General features: G+C 40.6%; 1 protein-coding gene across 2 annotated transcripts in view; it reads left to right on the forward strand.

Annotated features, from left to right (window-relative positions):
* The first annotated feature begins 2,415 nt into the window (after nt 1–2,415).
* CIP2A (cellular inhibitor of PP2A) overlaps nt 2,416–19,445 on the forward strand; it is a 30,747-nt gene continuing 13,717 nt past the window's right edge. Inside the window, exons 1-12 of one of the 2 annotated variants that reach the window (XM_089512322.1) lie at nt 2,416–2,689; nt 3,776–3,923; nt 5,349–5,461; nt 5,841–5,935; nt 6,108–6,204; nt 7,513–7,635; nt 10,130–10,275; nt 11,730–11,805; nt 12,735–12,959; nt 14,362–14,521; nt 15,296–15,437; nt 18,088–18,187. In XM_089512322.1, the coding sequence (XP_089368448.1) occupies nt 2,588–2,689; nt 3,776–3,923; nt 5,349–5,461; nt 5,841–5,935; nt 6,108–6,204; nt 7,513–7,635; nt 10,130–10,275; nt 11,730–11,805; nt 12,735–12,959; nt 14,362–14,521; nt 15,296–15,437; nt 18,088–18,187 (1,527 nt within the window). In that variant the 5' untranslated portion in view covers nt 2,416–2,587. Of the gene's footprint in view, nt 2,690–3,105; nt 3,683–3,775; nt 3,924–5,348; nt 5,462–5,840; nt 5,936–6,107; nt 6,205–7,512; nt 7,636–10,129; nt 10,276–11,729; nt 11,806–12,734; nt 12,960–14,361; nt 14,522–15,295; nt 15,438–18,087; nt 18,188–19,445 lie in introns of those variants that run through there. The other variant, XM_089512323.1, reaches the window with a different exon arrangement.

Genomic DNA, 19,445 nt, shown 5'->3' on the forward strand with positions numbered 1-19,445 from the left:
CATTATTGCTCTTTGGAAGAAATGTGTCTGTAAAACATCCTGCATTTGTGGGTTTTTTGCTTACTTTTAAATCTCGTTTCTGCCCAGGATTCGTCTAGTATGATAAGGTCCTAGGACTCACTCTCAAGCTGCACCCAAAGGGAGAAATAATCCAGTTCGACACCACTTTTGACAAGCCCTGGCTCAATGCTGTAGCATTCTCGGATTTGTAGCTTGTTGTGCCACCAGAGGAGCATTGAGCCAGCCAGGGCAGTTGAAGTGGTGTCAAACTGGGTTATCTCTGCCCTGTGAATACAGCCCCAGGGAGATTTGCCTCGGGTCCAAAGATGAGGAGACGCTCCCTCTCCATCATGGTGCCCTTTTGAGGCCCTTTCTCCCACAATGCACTGAGACAGCTGACAGCATTTCTACCCCCCCCCCCCCCCCGGAGGCTTTGTCATCAGCTTTGTGTGACCGGGGCGATTTTTACCACAAGAGCAAGACGAGAGGTTTAGCTTTGGACGAAAATAGCTATAGCCCACAAGCATGGCTGCATTTTCTCATCTCCCTAGAAAATGCCATTATAAGTAGGGGTGAGAACAGAGATATCAGTCCCCACCAAGACCACCCTGAGTGTTCGTGGACTGAAAGATTGTTATCCTTGATCAAGGGTCTCCCTTCCCCTCCCAAACAGAGCAGCCCGGCAGTCTGTCTCAGAAGCAAAGAAAGAACAACTTTATTGATAGGATTCCAACATTTATAAGCTTGCAAGTTGACGTTACAGATGACTAAAAAGCACATGTACATTACTGATATTCCCACGACTTCATTTGGTGCATGACTCTAGGGAGTTTATCACACTGGGGCTGATTTCGGCATTAAAGTGAGATTAAAGCGCATTTAAAGCACAAATGAAGTGGAAATGGCAAGTAATTGCACAAATGATTATCACACCCAATTGTGTAAATAAAGCGATGTCGGAAATGCATTTCCGCTGAAATCCCGAAAGTAAAAAGATGTGCATTAATGCTTCTTTGTGACCACGGGTTTTGTGCAATGTCATGTGAAATCATTACATTTGTGGGAATTGCTCTGCTCTGGGACCACAACAAACTACAATTCCCAGAATTCCACAGCATTGAGCCAGGATAGTTAAAAAGGTGTCAAACTGGACTATTTCTCCAGTGTGGATACAGCCTTTTCCATCGTTGCTGCCTCCCACTTTGTCAAGCATTATTCTTTCTCTTTTTTAAAATAATACATGTGAAAGCCAGTGTGGCGTTCTGGTTTGAGCGTCGGATGATGACTCTGGGGACCAAGGTTCGAATCCCACCTCAGCCACGGAAACCCTCTGAGGCTGAGACAGTGTGACTTTCTCAGAGGATGGCCATGGTGAACCCCCTCTGAGGACACTTGCCAAGAAAAAACCCACGATAGTTTCACCTTAAGGGCGTCAAAGTCAGAAACAACCACATCCTTTCATGAATTCCACAAAGCAAAATGTTTTATTTGGGGTTTAGAAAAGTTAAATGTCAGGACTATGCTTTATAGAGTCCCCAGCCAGTGTTTGTTGTTGTTGTGCGCCTTCAAGTCCTTTCCCAGCCTATCCTTGGGTTTTCTTGGCAAGGTTTGTTCAGAGGTTTGCCATGGCTATTCCCCTGAGGCTGAGAGAATGTGACTTGCTCAAGGTCACCCAGTCCAAAACACACTGCATAAATAATCCAGTTTGAGACAGCTTTAATTGCCCTAGCTCAGTGCTAGGGAATCCTGGGAATTGTAGTTTGCTGTAGCACCAGAAGCTCTTTCTGACAGACAAGGTTACAAGTCCCACAAAACTACAATTCCCAGAATTCCCTAGCACTGAGCCAAGGCAGTTAAAGCGGTCTAAAACTGGATGATTATCTCTTCACTGTGTTTTGGACCTTTCCTCTCCCTGAGTAAGACCCAAAACACAGTGAAGAAATAATAATAATAATCCATTTTGAGAGCACTTTTAACTGCCTTTGCTCAATGTCAGGGAATTCTGGGAAGTGTAGTTTTGTGAGACATTTAGCCTTCTCTCGTCAGAGAGCTCTGGTGCCTCAATAAACTACAATTCCCAAGTTTCCCTAGCACTGAGCCAGGGGGCAGTTAAAGCGGTCTCAAACTAGATTATATGCGTAGTGTGTTTTGGTCCAATGAAATCACCACAGATTATAGCATCAGAATAGCGCTGAGCCAGAGGCAGTTGGGTTATTTATTATTATTATTATTACAAATAAATAAAGCCTGTGGATTATTTATTATTATTATGTTTATTTCTGCTCCTGCTGCCACTTAGTCTCAAAGGTGCTCCAAGATCAAGTGTGTTATGGGCCATAGTATAACAAACAACGGGCCGTTGAGTGACTGACAAGGGAGGAACCGCCCATTAACGGTCGCCGCCGTTCCGCGAGGCTCCGCCCCCTCGCTCCCTCCCTCCATTTTGTAGGCGCGTTCTATTTCTCCGCCCCTTTCCCGGCATGCACCGGGGCGCTGGCTCCAGGGCAGGAGTAGGCTGGAGCCTCAAAATGGCGACTGTTGGCGCCAAATACGATTCTTCGAGGGCTTGAGCGACAGTACAACCGCCATGGACGCTTCGGCATGTATGAAGTCGCTGCTCCTGGCGGCTTCTCAGTACCGGGCGTCCCGCAGCCAGCCCAACGCCGCCCTTTTGCAGCGGAGCCTGGAGGTGAGAGAGAGAGAGAGAGAGAGAGCCCGGCTGTAGCTGCGCATTTCATTCCGTCCAAACCTTGATCCTCCAGGAAATGTTGGACTTCAACTCCCAGAAGCCCCTGCCCTCAGGGCCAATGGCCAGGGATCCTGGGAGTTGGAGTCCCAAGAAAGAAGAAAAGCGACCACCACCACCACCCTGGGAACCTTCAATGTTTGGATTCAGAGCACTGACCCTCTCCCGCTCTTCTAGAGTGAGCTTTCTTAGGCTGCTTCACCAGCCTCCTTCCTCAGATGCCATGTGCTTCTCGTGCTGCCAACATTCTTTGCATCTTTTCCTGCCATTAAAGCCCACAGAGCACTCTTGGGCCTCTTGTTGTTGTTGCAGTTGAGTGCCTTCAAGTTGTTTCCAACTTATGGCCATCCTAAGGCGAAACCTATTACTGGGTTTTCTTCGGAGGGGGTTTGCCATGGCCATCCTCTTAGGCTGAGAGAGTGTGTCTTGCCAGGCTCACCCAGTGGGTTTCTGTGGCCAAGCTGGGGTTTGAACCCTCGTCTCCTGGGTCCTAATCCAATGCCCAAACAACTATTATCCCCAATGGGAAGGCCACGCTTTCACCTTCAGTGCCACATCACAGACACTGTCGTGTCTGAAACCAAGCTCAGGATGATCGTGATTCTGGAGGCCAAAAGTGAATTTTAAAAACCCAACATTTTATTTACAGGAGTTAAACTGTACACTCCCCTCTCGAGCTAAATTAGACCCTTAGCAATCCTTCAAGTCAAACTCCTGTCTCTTGCTCCAACCCGAGTCTAACTCAAACCCCCTCAGGCTGCACTCTTCTCAAATCCCAGGCTAAAACTCCTCACTCGAACTGAAGATCTGCCATGCAAATCGCCTCAACATTTCTGCAGTCAGCATCTACTTCAACACTCCATTCTGTCCTCCTTCCCATCAACTACTGACCTCATAAACAGTAAATCAAGCAATGTTTTTCTATACAAACCCATGGTAACACAGAGTTCCCATTTGCTCAGGGGGTTTCTTGATCCGTTTCGGTGTTAGTGCTTTGAGCTTCTACTAAAAATATTTTTCTTATTTCAGGTCATCTCAGGACTGAAGCTGACAAAATTCTTTGCTTCAAACCAGATTTTACCAAGTGAATGTCTGAGCTGTTTAGTAGAACTTATTGAAGACCCAAATATAAGCCCATCATTAACCTTGACTGTGGTGGGCTTCCTCTCTCAACTAGGTGAGCCATAAATATTTGGTCTGACTAGTAGGATGGATTGGATTAGGAGAAATGGAGTTTAATTAGATAAAACAGGTGTTACTGGTGAGCAAAAAGGAAGGTCAAGGTATAGGGATTCTACCAGTGGTGGATGGGGTCATTCTCTCCTTAGAGATGAAGATTTGCAGTTTGTGTGAACTCCTGGATTTGGCCCTGAACCTAGATGTCCAGGTTTCCTCAGTGGCCAGGGGTTGTTTGCACAGTTAAAAGCTAGTGCACCATCGGCATCTGCTCCTGAAGATGCCTGATCTAGCCACTAAAATACATGCTTTAGTTGCAGTAATCCCTTTTGGTTACAATAATCCCTTTAGGATTAATAATCCCTTTAGGATTATTGTAATGTGTGATATGTGAGACTGCCTTTGAAGAGTGCTCAAAACTTCAATCATTCAAATATCTACACCAGATTGGTTACAGAGATGCACACAACTCCCTTGTTACAACAGCACATTTGCCTATTGAAGGACATTTCAAAGTACTGTTTATAACCTATTAAGCCCTAACTTGGTGGCTGCTATCACTCTTTGGCGCCCTTTCTAGGAAGACGGGTTCAAAACACACTGCAGAAATAATCCAGTTTGAGACTGCTAATACTACCCTGACTCAATGCTAGGGAATTCTGGGAACTGTAGTTTTGTGAGACATTTAGCCTTCTCCGTCAGAGCTTTGGTGCCACAATAAACTACAACTCCCAAGATTCCCTAGCACTGAACCAGGACAGTTAAAGCAGTTTCAAACTGGATTATTTCTCCAGTGTGTTTTAGACCAATGATGCATCCCCCCTTGCCCTTCTGTTACCATGCGAAAACGTTTCCAACAGAATTTTGGAAACTAAGGGCTTTCTATAGTATGCTGCTCTGTGGATTTTTATTTTTCACATTTTGCTTTTTTTAATGGCTTTAATTCTGTAAACGGGTTAAAGATGTTTTAATCACATAATACAGGATGAATGTCCCTTATCCGAGGTGCTTGAGACCAGAAGTCTTTCAGATGTATGTTTGCATATACATAATGAGATATTTTGAAGATGTGACCCAGTCTAACTGTGGAATTAATTTATGTTTCATATATGTTTTACACATATAGCTGGAAGGTAATTTTATACAATATTTTAAATAATTTTGTGCATGAAAGAAAGCTTGGGTGCATTGAACCATTAGAAAACAAGTCATGGGTTGAGTTTGGATTTTGGAGCATTTTGGATTTTCGGATAAGGGATATTCAATCTGTATATAATTATGTAAAAGGTAGAATATAAGAGAGGATATAATTGTGAGTCCTTATCATTTCTGAAAGTCTTTCTGAGTTGTTCTATTATTGTAGATATGGTGCCTCTCATATTTATAATCACACATATTTTTAATCTGATGTATGTTTACATATTAGTTTTAGACAACGAGATCAGAGAAGCCCTTCAGAATACTTACAGTCTGTGTAGTGTTCTGGCAGGTGTGATTCTTCGAAGTACTAGCAACCCTGTTGAGCCAGTATTACTCCAGGTAAGCTAATGTAGTGTTTAAATGCTTTATATACAGTAATAGAAATATGAAGCCTCCTTATTTGTATTATTAGACATATTCTATACAAGTCAGAGCCATTTAGATAATATGTTGAGTTAATCTTCTGCGTTGGTGTTTATTCCTAACTACTACTTTTAAAGATTTGTAAGATGAACGTGAGTGGTTTAATATCATAGTTTGACTGTTTTGCTTTATCAATTGAAAAAAAAGTTATCAGATTATAATTTTAGTACAGTTTTGATACAGTATATTGTTAAGCTCCAGATCAGAAAGTGGAATGAAAATGAATCTAATAGAATGAAATATTTTCATTGTCAGTAAATTAAATATTTTAATTAATTTTTATTTTATTTATCAGAGTGTTCAACTGCTGCAGAAATTGACCTATAATTCAAGAGTATTCCATCCCAGTGCTCATATTGATGACTTGATTTTATTCCTTTTGAATCGTATGTAAGTAACTTCTTTCTTGGAAAAAAAAACCCCAGACATTTTCAGAAAAAAATTGATAAATATGCAACCTAGCACCCTATAGTTGGTTCAGAAAATAATTACAAATTTAATTCTTAAAATTTTATTTATTGTTATAAATGGAACAACATTTTGCTTATTTTTGGACTTTTAGCCAATCTACAGAAGATGAGTTAACTATACCATGTCTAGGACTAATGGCAAATCTGTGTCGACACAATCTTTCCATTCAAGCACACATCAAAACATTGGTAAGAAATATTCATTAGTGAAATTTGTCCTTGGTTTTTGTTTCAAGTATAAGGGAAAAAAAGGGGAGAGGAGGGACATTATTATTTGAACATTTGTAAATTTAGCATTTTAAGCAAGCAAGTGGGAAATGATTACTTTTTCTTGAATTGATGTAACATGATGAGCTACAAAATTCCTTCAAAGAACAAAGCCTTGGTAATCTGGCCAATATTCTCTACAGTTATTTATGGTGTATATATATATGCCACAGTAGTTATGCACAGCCCAGGAGTTGAGTAGTTCCCTGCAAAGTCAAAAGTGGTGATGGGACCTCTATGCCTGCTTGTAGAAGGACTGGCTTACACATCCTTTGAGAAAATGTAACCACTTGTGCAACTTTTTCTACAATAGTGTGTTTGCCTGACTGGACTTTGGTCTAGATTTCTTCAGCATAGACAGGAAAGACATTTCTTCTCTGTATTGCCTTAATGAAATCTGAGAAACTGAGGTGCCAAATTCAGTACAAAAAGAAATGAAGAAGAGGGGAAAGAGAGACTTTTCTCTGTGAAACTTTGGAGTATACAGCACTTTGGAGTATACATTTGCTGGTTTCCCTTTCATGGATTTAATGGATTTGATTAATATTTCTGCCAAAAGTTGACCATATAGGCACTCTGGAGGACCTTGAGATTTGTAGAGAAGTGTTCTCTCCAGTAAAAAAAAATGGCGCGCGTGCGCGCACACACACACACATACACATTTTTCCACTTTTGCAAGGAGCAGCGTTATGCCCTTTACCCCCATAAATATGAGGGGCCAACTGTAACTTAAGAATTATGTGCCAAAAAAAGTAAGGAGAGTGATTTAAGATCAGGATTGAAGCAGTTTCAAATGTCATATAAAGCAATTCTTTAATATAATAAAACATGTAACTAGATAGTTTCTTTGTACACTTCAAGGTCACATTGGAATGGTTGCTAATATCAATATGTAAAAAAGGGAATCGCTGTTGTTTGCTTAAATGACTGTTGATTGGAATCTATATGACCTGGTAAGCACAGAACATCCTAACGTACGTCTATTGCTAGTGGCCCTGTTTCTGGAGTTGATCAGACTCTGGCTTGAATTTGGAAGCATGGCAGATTTTAGTAGAATATCGAAAGAATATCAGCATTCCTATTGTGAAGTTATATTGTTTACTGGCAAAATAAATATATCAATATTTTTATCACAATCAAATTGTGTAGCATAGAATGTATTGATGTAAGCTGCAGTGTTATCCTCAAATGTAGGTTTTCCTATAAATATTTTTCTGTTCTTTGTGCTAGACTAACGTCAAGAATTTCTATCGCACTCTGATCAGTTTTTTGGCTCACAGTAGTCTAACGATGGTTGTATTTGCACTTTCAATATTATCAAGTCTTACATTAAATGAAGAAGTTGGAGAAAAGGTAAGGATTTTTCTTTTACTTTGTTTTAAAAGAAACACCTACAACCACCATGCTTATCCCACATATTGTTCATGCCATGATGTGCAATTACATCAATATCCAAGCCAAGTTACTATATATACTCAACTATAATTTGAGAAATTGTACTTAAAAAGTTAACCTTAAAAATTTGGATCAACTTTGACATGAATCAGTGCTAGTTTTGTAGTAGAGGCCAGGCTACCCAGCTCAGGGAACTAGGAAGAAGCTGATGTTGCCAAAAAGGCACTGGAACATGCCTCAAGCAGGGAGGAATTTTCTGGGTTGCTTTTTTATTATCTGCTCCTTTGACACCCCCCTCCAGCAGTCCAATCTGGGGGAATTACTCTGGGAGTCCCTGAAAAACCATCCTGAGCAATCGCCCCAAATTCAGCTGCTCGAAGGAGCAGATCATCAAAACTCCAGCAAACTCCTTTGCTTGAGGCACAGTTATCTGTGCACCATCTGAGAGAGTGGGGAAAGGGTATCCTTTCCCCCCTCTCAGCTTGCTTTGCATCTTGTCTGGCTGCTGGCTCAGTGATAATATTTAAAAGAAAAACAATGCCAAATAATTTAAAGATTTCAGCAGGTGTAACTGTTTGTGTTTACTCTAAAAGCTGAATGGATGAGGAAGGCACTAAATGGTGGCTGTGCAATGTGTGGGGTAGGTAACCAGGCATGTGGCTAAGATTATGCCCATTGCTATTGGTGTGGGGTATAGTCGGTGCACATGTCAGTTAAGTACAAAGCAAAGAAAATGGTGATTAGGGCTGCCTCTGCACTGTGGAAATAATCCAGTTTCACACCACTTTAACTATCATAGCTCAATGCTGTGGAATTCTGGGAACTGTAGTTTGTTGTGACATCAGAACTCTCTGATAGTGAAAGCTAAATGTTTCATAAAACTACAATTCTCAGAATTCCATAACATTGAACTGTGGCAGTTAAAGTGTCAAACTGGATTTTTTCTGCACTGTGCATGTAGCCTAGGTTACCAGTGATTTGAGGCAGCCTAAGATAAATGCTGCAGCTCTTGGATGTCATATCAACAAGCCTTGATATGTGGCAACAATGCATATGTTCTGGTCAAGCAAAGTCAACAAAAAGAGAGAACCTCATGAAACTAGACATTGATTTGGTAACAAAATGGATAAAGGACGGTTGTGATTCAATTCCACCAGAAATGGTGAAATAGTCATTCCTGAAATGTGGCATTAGCAATGTTATGAATGGCACTGAAGATAATGTCATTTACAAAGACAAAGATGGATCAGTATCAGATAATGACTCAATGGATTGTGATAGTGCAGTTTATGCCAATTGTGTCACTGAATAGCAGTTTCACTTCATTCAGTTATTCTACCAATTAGGAACTGAGGATGGATTTGAATAACACATTTGTGTATGTTTATCAGCTTTTCTTAAAGTTTAATGCTGTAATCACTGCTAGCATAGGGCCAAAATAGATGGCCCTAAACGAGCACTGGATTGGGGGCACAGCAACCGCATGCTGCGGCCCCGATCTGGCTATGTGACGACTCAAAAAGAGGTGGCAAAATGCTGCTTCTTTTTGAGCTGGCAAAAGGACGCCCTTTCAGCTGCCATTGCAGCTTTGTGGCATGCAACGTATAAATGCCATGCCTCTGGAGCACTGCAACGCTGCCCGCCGTCTGGTCGAGTGGGCAGCGTGATGCCAGCATGGGGGCGGCATCGGGGTGGGTGGCATCTAAAAGCCACACCCCCATGTCCCCCCCCCCCCCCAATGGTGCTTACTTCTGGTCTGTTTGGGGCCATAGTTGCCATTTCCTTTACATCCCTTTTCACATATGCATATTTTCTTAGCCCTGCCCACACCTGGTCACCTCTCACACACATCACACAGCCACCATTTAATGTAGTTCCATCCTCAGCAACCCAGTCTTTAAGAGGAACACAAACAGTTATAACTGCCAGAATTCTGTATGTTCTTTGGCATTGTTTTCCTTTACCTTGTGCTTTACATCCTTTGTTACATGCCTTTGAATTTTCCCTTGATTTATCTATGAGAATCAGACTGGAGCAATGGATACAAACTACAGGAAAAGAGATTCCACCTCAACATTAGGAAGAACTTTCTTGACAGGGAAGTGTGGTGGAGTCTCCTTCCATTGGAGATTTTAAAATAGAGGTTAGATGGCCATCTATCACAGGTGCTTTCATTCTGTGCTCCTGCACGGCAGGGGGTTAAACTGGGTGGCCCTTATGGTCTCTTCCAACTCTGTGATTTTATGAGTCATATCAAAATCCATAATTTTGGCCCCAAAACCTGACCTTGTATGTAACAGTAAGTAGTTTGCCCATTCTGCTATGTATCTTTTACAAATCCACTGAATTATAGTTATTATTGCTGTATTTTGTGTTTCAAATGCTTGTTTTGGTATAACTGGACCTGTGGTGTCTGTAATGCTCATGTGGTTGATTAGGCTTTTTTGTTTAGCTTTTTCATTCCAGAAACATTCATCAGACTTTCCAGTTAATATTCAACATTCTTGTGAATGGTGATGGAACACTGACAAGAAAGTATTCTGTTGATCTGCTCATGGATCTGCTGAAAAATCCAAAAATTGCAAATTATCTTACGAAGTATGATTTACAAAATACATTTGCCTACCAATATTATGCTTGTTGTCTGGGTTTTTGATTTATTTTTTTTTAGTATATGTAATAGTACCGTGTGTGTTATGACATTACTTCTTTGGGAATTTTGTTTATCATAGTTCCCCAGCTTTTCCTTTAAACGAAGCCCTGTTTGCCTTTCAGTGTTTCTCTTGAGTTATATGCATTTTATAGATGGTTAGGCAACTGGGTCTGTGGCCATATCACCAACAGTGTCTACCAAGCAGTCTAGATCCAGTTTCTAACCTTTTGTTTTCTGATCCCAATCTAACTTCAAAGTGTCATGGATGATTATGAATGCATATTCTTCAGGAGTCACCCAGTTAAAAGATGTACTCACTTCTATGTGTGATGTAGTCAAAACAGCCTCAGCAATGTCTTAAGGCTGGAGAGTGAACATGCAGCTATAGGATTGTTACAGGAGCTACAATTTAGCCAAAAGTTTCCAAGCATAGTTCCTCATTTTGTCTAAACCAGAAGAGGTAACTGGCTTTAGAGCAAACTAAGAAATTACAGTTAATTTAATATCCTGTCTTTTTTCAAAGGTCATAGCCATAGTTTCCTAATAGATGAGATGGGAAATTGTATGCTTAATTAGAAACTTCCTTTTTTAAACATTGCACAGTTGGGAAGTGTAAGAGCTACTTATGTAGCCAAAAGGGCTACTTAATTTTTGTTCATATTCGCTTCCGAGCACAATACAAGGTCTTGGCTATTACCTATAAAGCCCTACATGGCTTGGGCCCGAGTTACTTGAGGGACCGCATCTCCCCATATAATCCGCCCCGCACACTCAAAACAACCGGGAAGAACTTGCTGGAAATCCCACCTTCTAAATATGTTACTACATCCCAGATGGCCTTCTTAGTAGCGGCCCCACAAATCTGGAACAGTCTTCCCAAGGAGCTCCGCCTTATCACCCCCCTGGAAACATTTAAAAAGAGGCTTAAAACCTTTCTCTTCTGTCAAGCCTTCCCCTCTGGAAAATGAAGTTGTGTATTTTGATTCCATCAACTCTCTGCCTCACCCTATTGAATGACTGTTTTAGATTTGTATAGTGCATATTGTGTTACTGGTTTTTATCTATTTTTATGATGTGTTTGTAACTGGTTTTAATTCTGTGTAAATAGCTTTGATCTTTTGGAAAAGTGGTATATAAATAAAATTTATTATTATTATTATTATTATTATTATTATTATTATTATTATTATTAGAGTGTCTGAATAAAGTTATTAGTGTTTGTCAAGCCTTCGGATTAGCCCATTTCTTTTGTGACTCATCAAATTTTATTAAATAAAATGTTTAAAATGATAATCAACAGTGATTATTGCCTATCTCTTTTAAGATCTCATTTTGATTTGTCTCTTCAAAATGGCAGAGAAATGGCAGCACCAATTCTTTATTTCTTTCAACAATACAGGTATGAACATTTTACATCCTGCCTCAGTCAGGTGTTGGGCCTCCTTCATGGAAGGGACTCTGATTCATCAGCAAAGGTAATTTACAAATGAGCAGTCATAATAATTATACACCTTAAACAGAATTGATTAGACTGTTTCAGCATTTAATTCTATCTCTTTTTTAACTTTGAGGATTAAATGCCATGTTTTGAAATACAATGAAGTTTTGAAAATGTCAGTTTCTACTGTAGATAGCCATAGGTACTGTCTAGTTAGGTTTGGGTTTCATCATGCAGTTTTACTGCTATAGAGGCATTAAAAATAATCATCATGATTTGTGTTACTTTTTGAAAATAAAAATGTTTGTTGAATAAACTGTTATGAATTATAGCAATATATTAGGGAAACAACATCTTCCTTATTTATAAATACAGTGGATCCTTGGTATCCTCTGGGGTTTAGTTCCAGGACCTACCATGAATATCGAAATCCATGGATACTCAAGTCCCATGATATACTGTGGGATAGTCAAATGGTGTCCTTTGTATACAATGACAAAATCAAGGTTTGCTTTTGGGTGGAGGGGGGTTAAAATATTTTCAAGTCATGGATGGCTGCATCAGTGGATGCACAATCCATAGCTGTGGAGGTCTGCTTGTACATGCAATTCTTCAAATTGCTAAATCTATTCTAAATTGTGTAGAACACAGTAGATAGGCTTCAGCAAATACATATTTGTTCTTTATATACTGTTTTAAGTGCAGCTGTGAGGGTTATACTGTGTTCCTTTTAATGTTAAGGAATAGTAAGTCCCTAAGACAATTCATATACGTATGGTTGTTGTAGTTTTGTAGTTGTTGCTTGGATGAATCCAGGAGTATATTGAAGTTAAACCTTTTCTTACTGTAGTATTTAGGCCTGAACATGAATTTTAACAGTCAATATCTAAAATAGTCTTAGTCTTTATTATAAAGAGTATTTTGGTGTGAAATTAGAAAACAATGTTTTTTGTGCTTTTTACTCAGGTGTTAGAATTACTGCTTGCTTTCTGTTCAGTAACAGAACTTCGTCATGTTTTGCGTCTAGCAATATTGGAACCAAATAAAGCAAGCAGTGGAAGTACAAGACTTACAACTCGATCTAAGCCATCAGAGCCATCTGCTGTCTTAGTACATTGGTCAAACCAACCATTGGAAGCATCTGAAAACTGCTCAAACCTTGCTTTGGACCTGTTCAAGGAGATACTTGAGGTATCTAATTCTTCTACAGTAGACTTGAAATATTTTTTAATCCATCCATACAGCAAATTGGGCATTTGCTCTACTGTCTAAACTGTATATTATCATAGAATCATAGAGTTGGGAGAGATCACAAGGGCCATCCAGTCCAACTGTGAGCTTTCCCCTTAAAACCTGCCTGTTAAACACCCCCTGTTGGCCTAGCTTGTTCCCCAAGCTCTGCCTCTGAGCTGAAAAAACTGGCTCTATAGCTATATAGAGAGCTCTTGGTTCCTAGTAAGGCAAGTCTCTGATTCACTTCTTCTGAACAAAAGGACTCCACAAGCCCCTTAAAGAAATAAAACAGTTAAAAGTAAAGGAGAAGCCCTGAAGCATAGCTCCCAGGTCACCCTTTGCTTTCTGCTCTCTGCCCTAAGTCTCCCCCTTATTGTGAAATTTTGTGCGCCATGAGCAGGAGTTTCAAATGGCTGCCCAGACACCTCTCTCCCTTCAAACTAAGTAATTTGCTTTGCTTCTGAGTATAGTCATTTTATAGTAGCTATGGCACGGTACAGACCGCCATTAAGTGGTGTACCAATGCCAATTCTAGGGTTAGGGAGCATGCAGCAACCGCACGCTCCCTAACCCTAGTTTGTGTGGACAGTGCCATCCACACAGAGCATGTGACGACGGCGTCACGCACACACCACGTTGAAACGGCATGTACAGCGTGTGTGTGACGTCTCCACACCATCCCAGGCCACTTACGGCGGCCTGACTGCGGTGCAGGAAGGAGCTCCGAAATGGAGCCCCTTTTTGCCACGCGTATCGTTCTTGCAGCAACCAAACAGCCACAGGAACAATGCCAAGGAGAATGGGATTAGGCGGCCCCTTTTTCCCATGACTCTGGCTGTCGGGGTGTCTGGGGGCATGAAGCCCCAAGGACCCCTTTTTCTGCGCCAGCTTGTAGCTAATATCACCTTGCTGATTATTTTATATAAACGTAACAAATGTGAGTCAATGCCAAAAATGTTCCTGTTTTTCTGTGTAATATCTCATAAATCCATAGTTGAATTTATTTAGAAAAGACATTGTTTCAGCTGCTGATTTGGATTGTATCTAGATTTTTATATGATTTTGTAAATCAGTTCTGAAACAGTGACATGTGAGTTAAATTGCTGTTTCAGGTATATTTTGAGTCTGAAAGATTATAGCTTAGATGTTTCTATGGACAGCAATTACAGTGCAAACTAAACTGGTATTGAGTTCTCTTCTCTAATGATAAATTGAAAACAGTGGGAAAGTGTTATATGTTAGTGATTTGAGGTGAAAGCTGAATAGCCCTTGACTAAGAAGGCAGATTAGGGAAGAGAGATAGGATAGCAACTTAATCTGCAATTTATTGTTACCACCTTATTTAATATTTCTGTTACAGGATGTCATAGATTCAGGTAATAGTACAATAGCCGAACGCTTTGTGGATCTTCTCCTGCCTGTTCTCCTTGATCATCTTCATTTCCCAGATCATATATTGGAAGATGCATTGGCAAAGAAGAAATGTGAAAGAATGATCAAAGCTATTGATATCTTGATAAATATCCTTGATGTGATTTTTTTTGTCATGATATGTTTGCCGTGAAAGTACACAATGTGTGAAATAAACCAGAAGAAACCCAGTACTTAGCCAGTATTTAGAACCAAAATGTCTCTTTAAGAAATATGCAGCATGTAGAAGATACCTTGTCTGAAATTTAGGCACAAATTAAGACCAATCAAACTAGCTTTGATAAACTGTGGCTTGGGACAGACCGTCCAAAAAGGATGGTCTCCTGGCACCTAGTTTTGGTCCGCGGGGAAGCCGCAGCCTCCCCCGCGGACCAAAAAGAACCTGCGAAAAGTGGTCTCTTCTTGCGCTGCCATTACGATGTCGCAGTGCACCAATGGTGCACTCGCGACGTTGTAATAGTGCCGTGATGTGCGGACGCTATGCGTCCGGCAAGTCATAATGGCATCATCCGCCTGTACAGGGTGCCACCATTTTGACGTCCTCGTCATGTGCGAGGGGTGAGAGGCGTCTAGAAGCACTGCCCTTTGCATGTGACAGCGTTCTTTCCCGTCCATCTGGATTGGGCCTATGTTACTGTTTGAGTTTTTTGGGGATAAATTACACTATTTAATATGTTCTGAATTACTGAAAGGTAGATAGATCATATCCTCCAGTTATCAGTTACAATGAATATACCTGGGGAATGCAGGTTCACAACACTTTGTGGTTCCCAATACATGTTTTTTCCTGCTGAAAAGGCTGCTAGTGAACTTCCTTATGATCTGAAACTATAAATCAGACTGTATCCTTAACAGAACCATACCGCTCTGTGCAGATGACATGCTAAAAATGCATGTTACTAAAGTTCTCACAACTAGCAAATGCACTTCTTTGATCGAACACCAATTTGCATGCAGTGGGAATGACTTTGGATTTGGAGCAAAAGTAATGGATATTGAACTGAGGTAAGCAGAACTGAAAAAATATAGGCAGAATTGCTAATGTTCATTAATTTTTAAAGGCCAAACTTAACTTTTTCTACAGAAAGAAGACTTTAACTCCATTATATAGTTGATTAGCCCTAGTAGCTGACAAGCTGTGCTTGAAACGATAGGTCTGTATATTCATTACAATATTCAGGGTTTTTTTCTAGTATGGAAAAGTTGAAGTTTGTTGTTTACACATTTTGAAAAGAGTAATATTTGCATAGTTGAAAGCACTATCACAGTAATAATTGTGCAAATGGGAATCAATATAGAAATATTTTTGATAAATAACTCAAATTAGGTCCCTTTATGTTCAAGAAATCCCAGTAGCAGATTAGCCCTTTTCAGGCAACAGAAGAGCAGTTGTGAAGAAATAGGTCCTCCATGCCGGGTTCGTTCCACCAGTGAGCTTCTTGTCTTAAGATGTAAGGTTTGGAGAGGATTCTGTCATATGTTTACCTAAAAGTAAGCAAAAGCTTCCATGTGGTTGGTAGAGGTTCCAAATTACATTCAAGCCCCTTCAGCCCTTCCTGTTCAAGGAGGTAAAGACAAGAGCAGCACATAGGGGCGGGATACAGACGGGCAGGGGAAGACGTCTTGGAGGTGTATTCTGCTGAATACGGAGCCTCCAGACCGCCCGCCCCGGGGGCGTGGCTCAGGTGATGGGCTCTCACATGGGGGGCAGTGAAGACGCCTCACCTGGGGCCATTTCTGACCCGCAGTTTCCAAACCGCCACCTCGGAGGACGCTGCAAAGAGAGGCAGCTTCCTCACGGGCGGCCAAAAACGGGGCTTTTTTTTTCTTTTGCCGGCTGGCGGATGCGCAGCTGCGCAGCTGCGGCGCTCAGCAGTGGCGGCAGAAAGCTTATGTGCACATTTAAAGCGCCCAAGCCCCTTTAAAACTTTTTCCCTCGCCCTGCCCAAGAACAATAGTGGTCTCCTGCCAGCTGGTGATCAGCTGGTGTTGGCATCCTTGTCCGCTTGCACGTTGCCAATGTCACCAGCATCATGGATGCCTCCTCTCCTTTGGTCCCCGCGCTCTTGCTGAATCTGCACTGCACAGCCACAGCTGTCGCCGCTGCCACCACTGTCCCCCTGCCATCCCCCATCACCTCCCTTGTACATATGTAAATATTTAAAGTTTTAGGGGTTTTTATTGTTAGGTGAAAATGGCACAGGAATGTGTGTAGGGGTTCACTTTAAATTCCAAACTTTCCCCGATTCTAGCAGCGCATGCGTACATGTTGCTCTAGGGTTAGGGTTAGGGTTAGGGTTACAAGTCTTAAAATGCGCTGCAGCTGTGCTGCAGCTTCCACACCTGCATGGCAGCTGACGCTGCAATTAAAGCCTGACTGCAAACTGCATGTTCCAGGACCCCGACTCATTATATGACGCAGCAGACACGGAGCTTTTAAATGGGCAACTTAAATTAGCAGCGTAACAATTCTGGCGTACCAGTGCAGCAGCTTACAGACGGAGCTGCGCAGCTGTGCATCATACAGAAAAGAAGCGGGGAAAAGCAGCACCTTTTTAATGCCGCTTCTTCCCTCTTGGGGCGTGCGGGTGGCGTGTTCATGGCGGCATTCAGGTAAGGGCCGTCTGAAGGCTCTACCTTCATGACGTCATGAACACACCCCTTTTTGCCCGTCTGTATCCCGCCAGGGATACCAAGAAGACATCTCTTCTAGGAACACCATGTACATCACCATCCTAACTACAGACATAGCTCCTGGGCTATTCACTGTGCATACCAGTGAATGTATGTAACATGACTTTTATTGTTCTCTTTGAGGGTGGTCTAATCCAAATAAGAGAGAAAGTATTGCTTGCTATTTCTCTGTATGTTGAAGGTACCGAAGCAAAAAAAAAGTTGGAAGATATGCATTCACATTCTAGTGATACCCAATGTAGACTCACTTTAGTTTATTTTGCTTCATTACTAGGATTTGAGTTTTAAAACACTCTCAGTCCAGTTTTAACTGTCACAAAGATTCTTGGTTTTAATGTGGTCTCATAACTTTACTATTCTGTTCTAAATTGTAAGCCATTTTTAAGGATTTTTATCTATATATGATAAGAAACAAACAATAACAATTGGGATAAGCTTTTAAAAAATCCTAATCATCAGTATCAGTATCTAGGGAAAGTTTCCTAATTGTTTTTACCTGTTCTCAAAAAGAGAACAAAAATTAGAGTCAGGAAGATTTACCTATGCAGAGAATTTTAAAAGGATAGTTACCACAGCCAAAAATACCTTGAAGGTTTAGTATTACATTCTTGACCTAGTGAAAGATAGGATCTGATTAGGCTATACTAGCATCTTTGTGACGTGTTCGTACTTTTGGTAAGTTTTTAAAATGACTATACTATATTTGGTGGTAGTTTGAATCTATTCACATTTAGTGGAAAAGTTAATAGAAATTTGCTTGATTAGGCAGAAATTGTTCCACATGTACCAATCTGTTAACTGCAACTTTTCTGTTTTGTAGATAAAAGTCATGGCTCACCTTTTTAAAAGTCTTGCATTTTCTTTTCATTTTAAAAAGTAAACTGACCTTTGAGTTTGTTATTTAGTTTTAGAGGGTTGCACTAACCACTAAAATGTTTCCTATTCATTTCTACTTTTTCAGTAAGCTTGCTGCTGATATGATTTTAAAAATGCTGGATCTTATGAGCAAGCTTAAACAGTTGGTACCTAATATGGAAGTTGGCTTTTACAAAGTTCTTCAAGTAAGTTTTTTTGTGTGTGTTTAATCTCTGTTAAAAGAGTATGTACATATTTATGATCATTTCTGTATTATCAAACTAATCTAAACGTGGAAGTACTTAATTTTCCAGTCCAGTCAAAACTCACTCAACTTTCTCATGACTTTAGTCAGCATATCACAAATCAGGCACTCTCAAATAGGTTTGTTACTTTAGTAATGAATTGTTCTTAGTCAAACCAACCACAATTCTCTGAAGATGCCAGCCACAGATGCTGGTGAAACATCAGGAATAAACTCTTCTAGAATATGGCCACATAGCCTGAAAAACCCACAGAAAACACAACCACAATTTAATTTTTTTCATTTCTGCTCTGTTTCTCCTCCCTCTTTTGTCAGTTTTTTCAGGGTGGGCAGCCTGGGGTAACAAGTCAGGGACAAGCTTTGGACATAGCAATATAGGTTTAGACATAACTACTGTATAACATTAGGTTTACAAGTGCTGGTTTATTTAAAACAGCAACACACCATGGCTTCTAATTGTGCTTTCTGGCTATCTAATATGCCATGGTTTCCTTATGTGAAAGGGTTAGATACAAAAACAAGTTTAAATTAAACCAACACAAGCTGTTCACCATTACTTAGGAATCTGGCCAGTGTCTTCCAAATGCTTTCTGTGCAGGGGAAGGCATTCTGCACCTACCTTCTGCCATTTTTTCAATACTACTGAGGTTCCACATGTTCCACACCATTTCACAGGACCTCTCAACCTTCTGGTGCTTTTTTGGAGAATGCTGTGGGACTGAAAAAGGTGGGGGGAAGGGCCTCTGTACCAGGGTGCAGAGATAGTCACTGAAGTTTTCCTGTGGGGTCTAACAGAAGTGATATGGAGCTTCTACTTCAACACAAAATATATCAGGTGTTTTTAAAAAAGGCTGAGTGGAATATATCAAGCCATTTCATTAGACAGAATCAATGTTATATCATGGTTTGAGTGTTGGACAAGGACTCTAAAAATCAGAGTTCAAGTTCACATTTGGCCATGGAAACCCACTGCGTGACTTTAACAAGTCAAACACATTCAACCAAACTGCCTCTGAATAAATCCTGTCAAGAAAACCCCATGATAAAGTTGCTGTAAGTTGGTAGTGATTTGAATTTTCAGAGCAACAGCAGTTCCACTAGTTAAAATTTGTACCTGTGTTTATTTGACATACATTTTACAAGGTAAGAACAGATAAAATGAAAATGTTTTCCACATGTATTGTTTTGCACCTGTTTTT

Source organism: Sceloporus occidentalis, unplaced genomic scaffold (assembly GCF_023333645.1).
Source record: "Sceloporus occidentalis isolate IW3139 unplaced genomic scaffold, rSceOcc1.0.p SCAF_2, whole genome shotgun sequence".
NCBI classification, from domain to species: domain Eukaryota; kingdom Metazoa; phylum Chordata; class Lepidosauria; order Squamata; family Phrynosomatidae; genus Sceloporus; species Sceloporus occidentalis.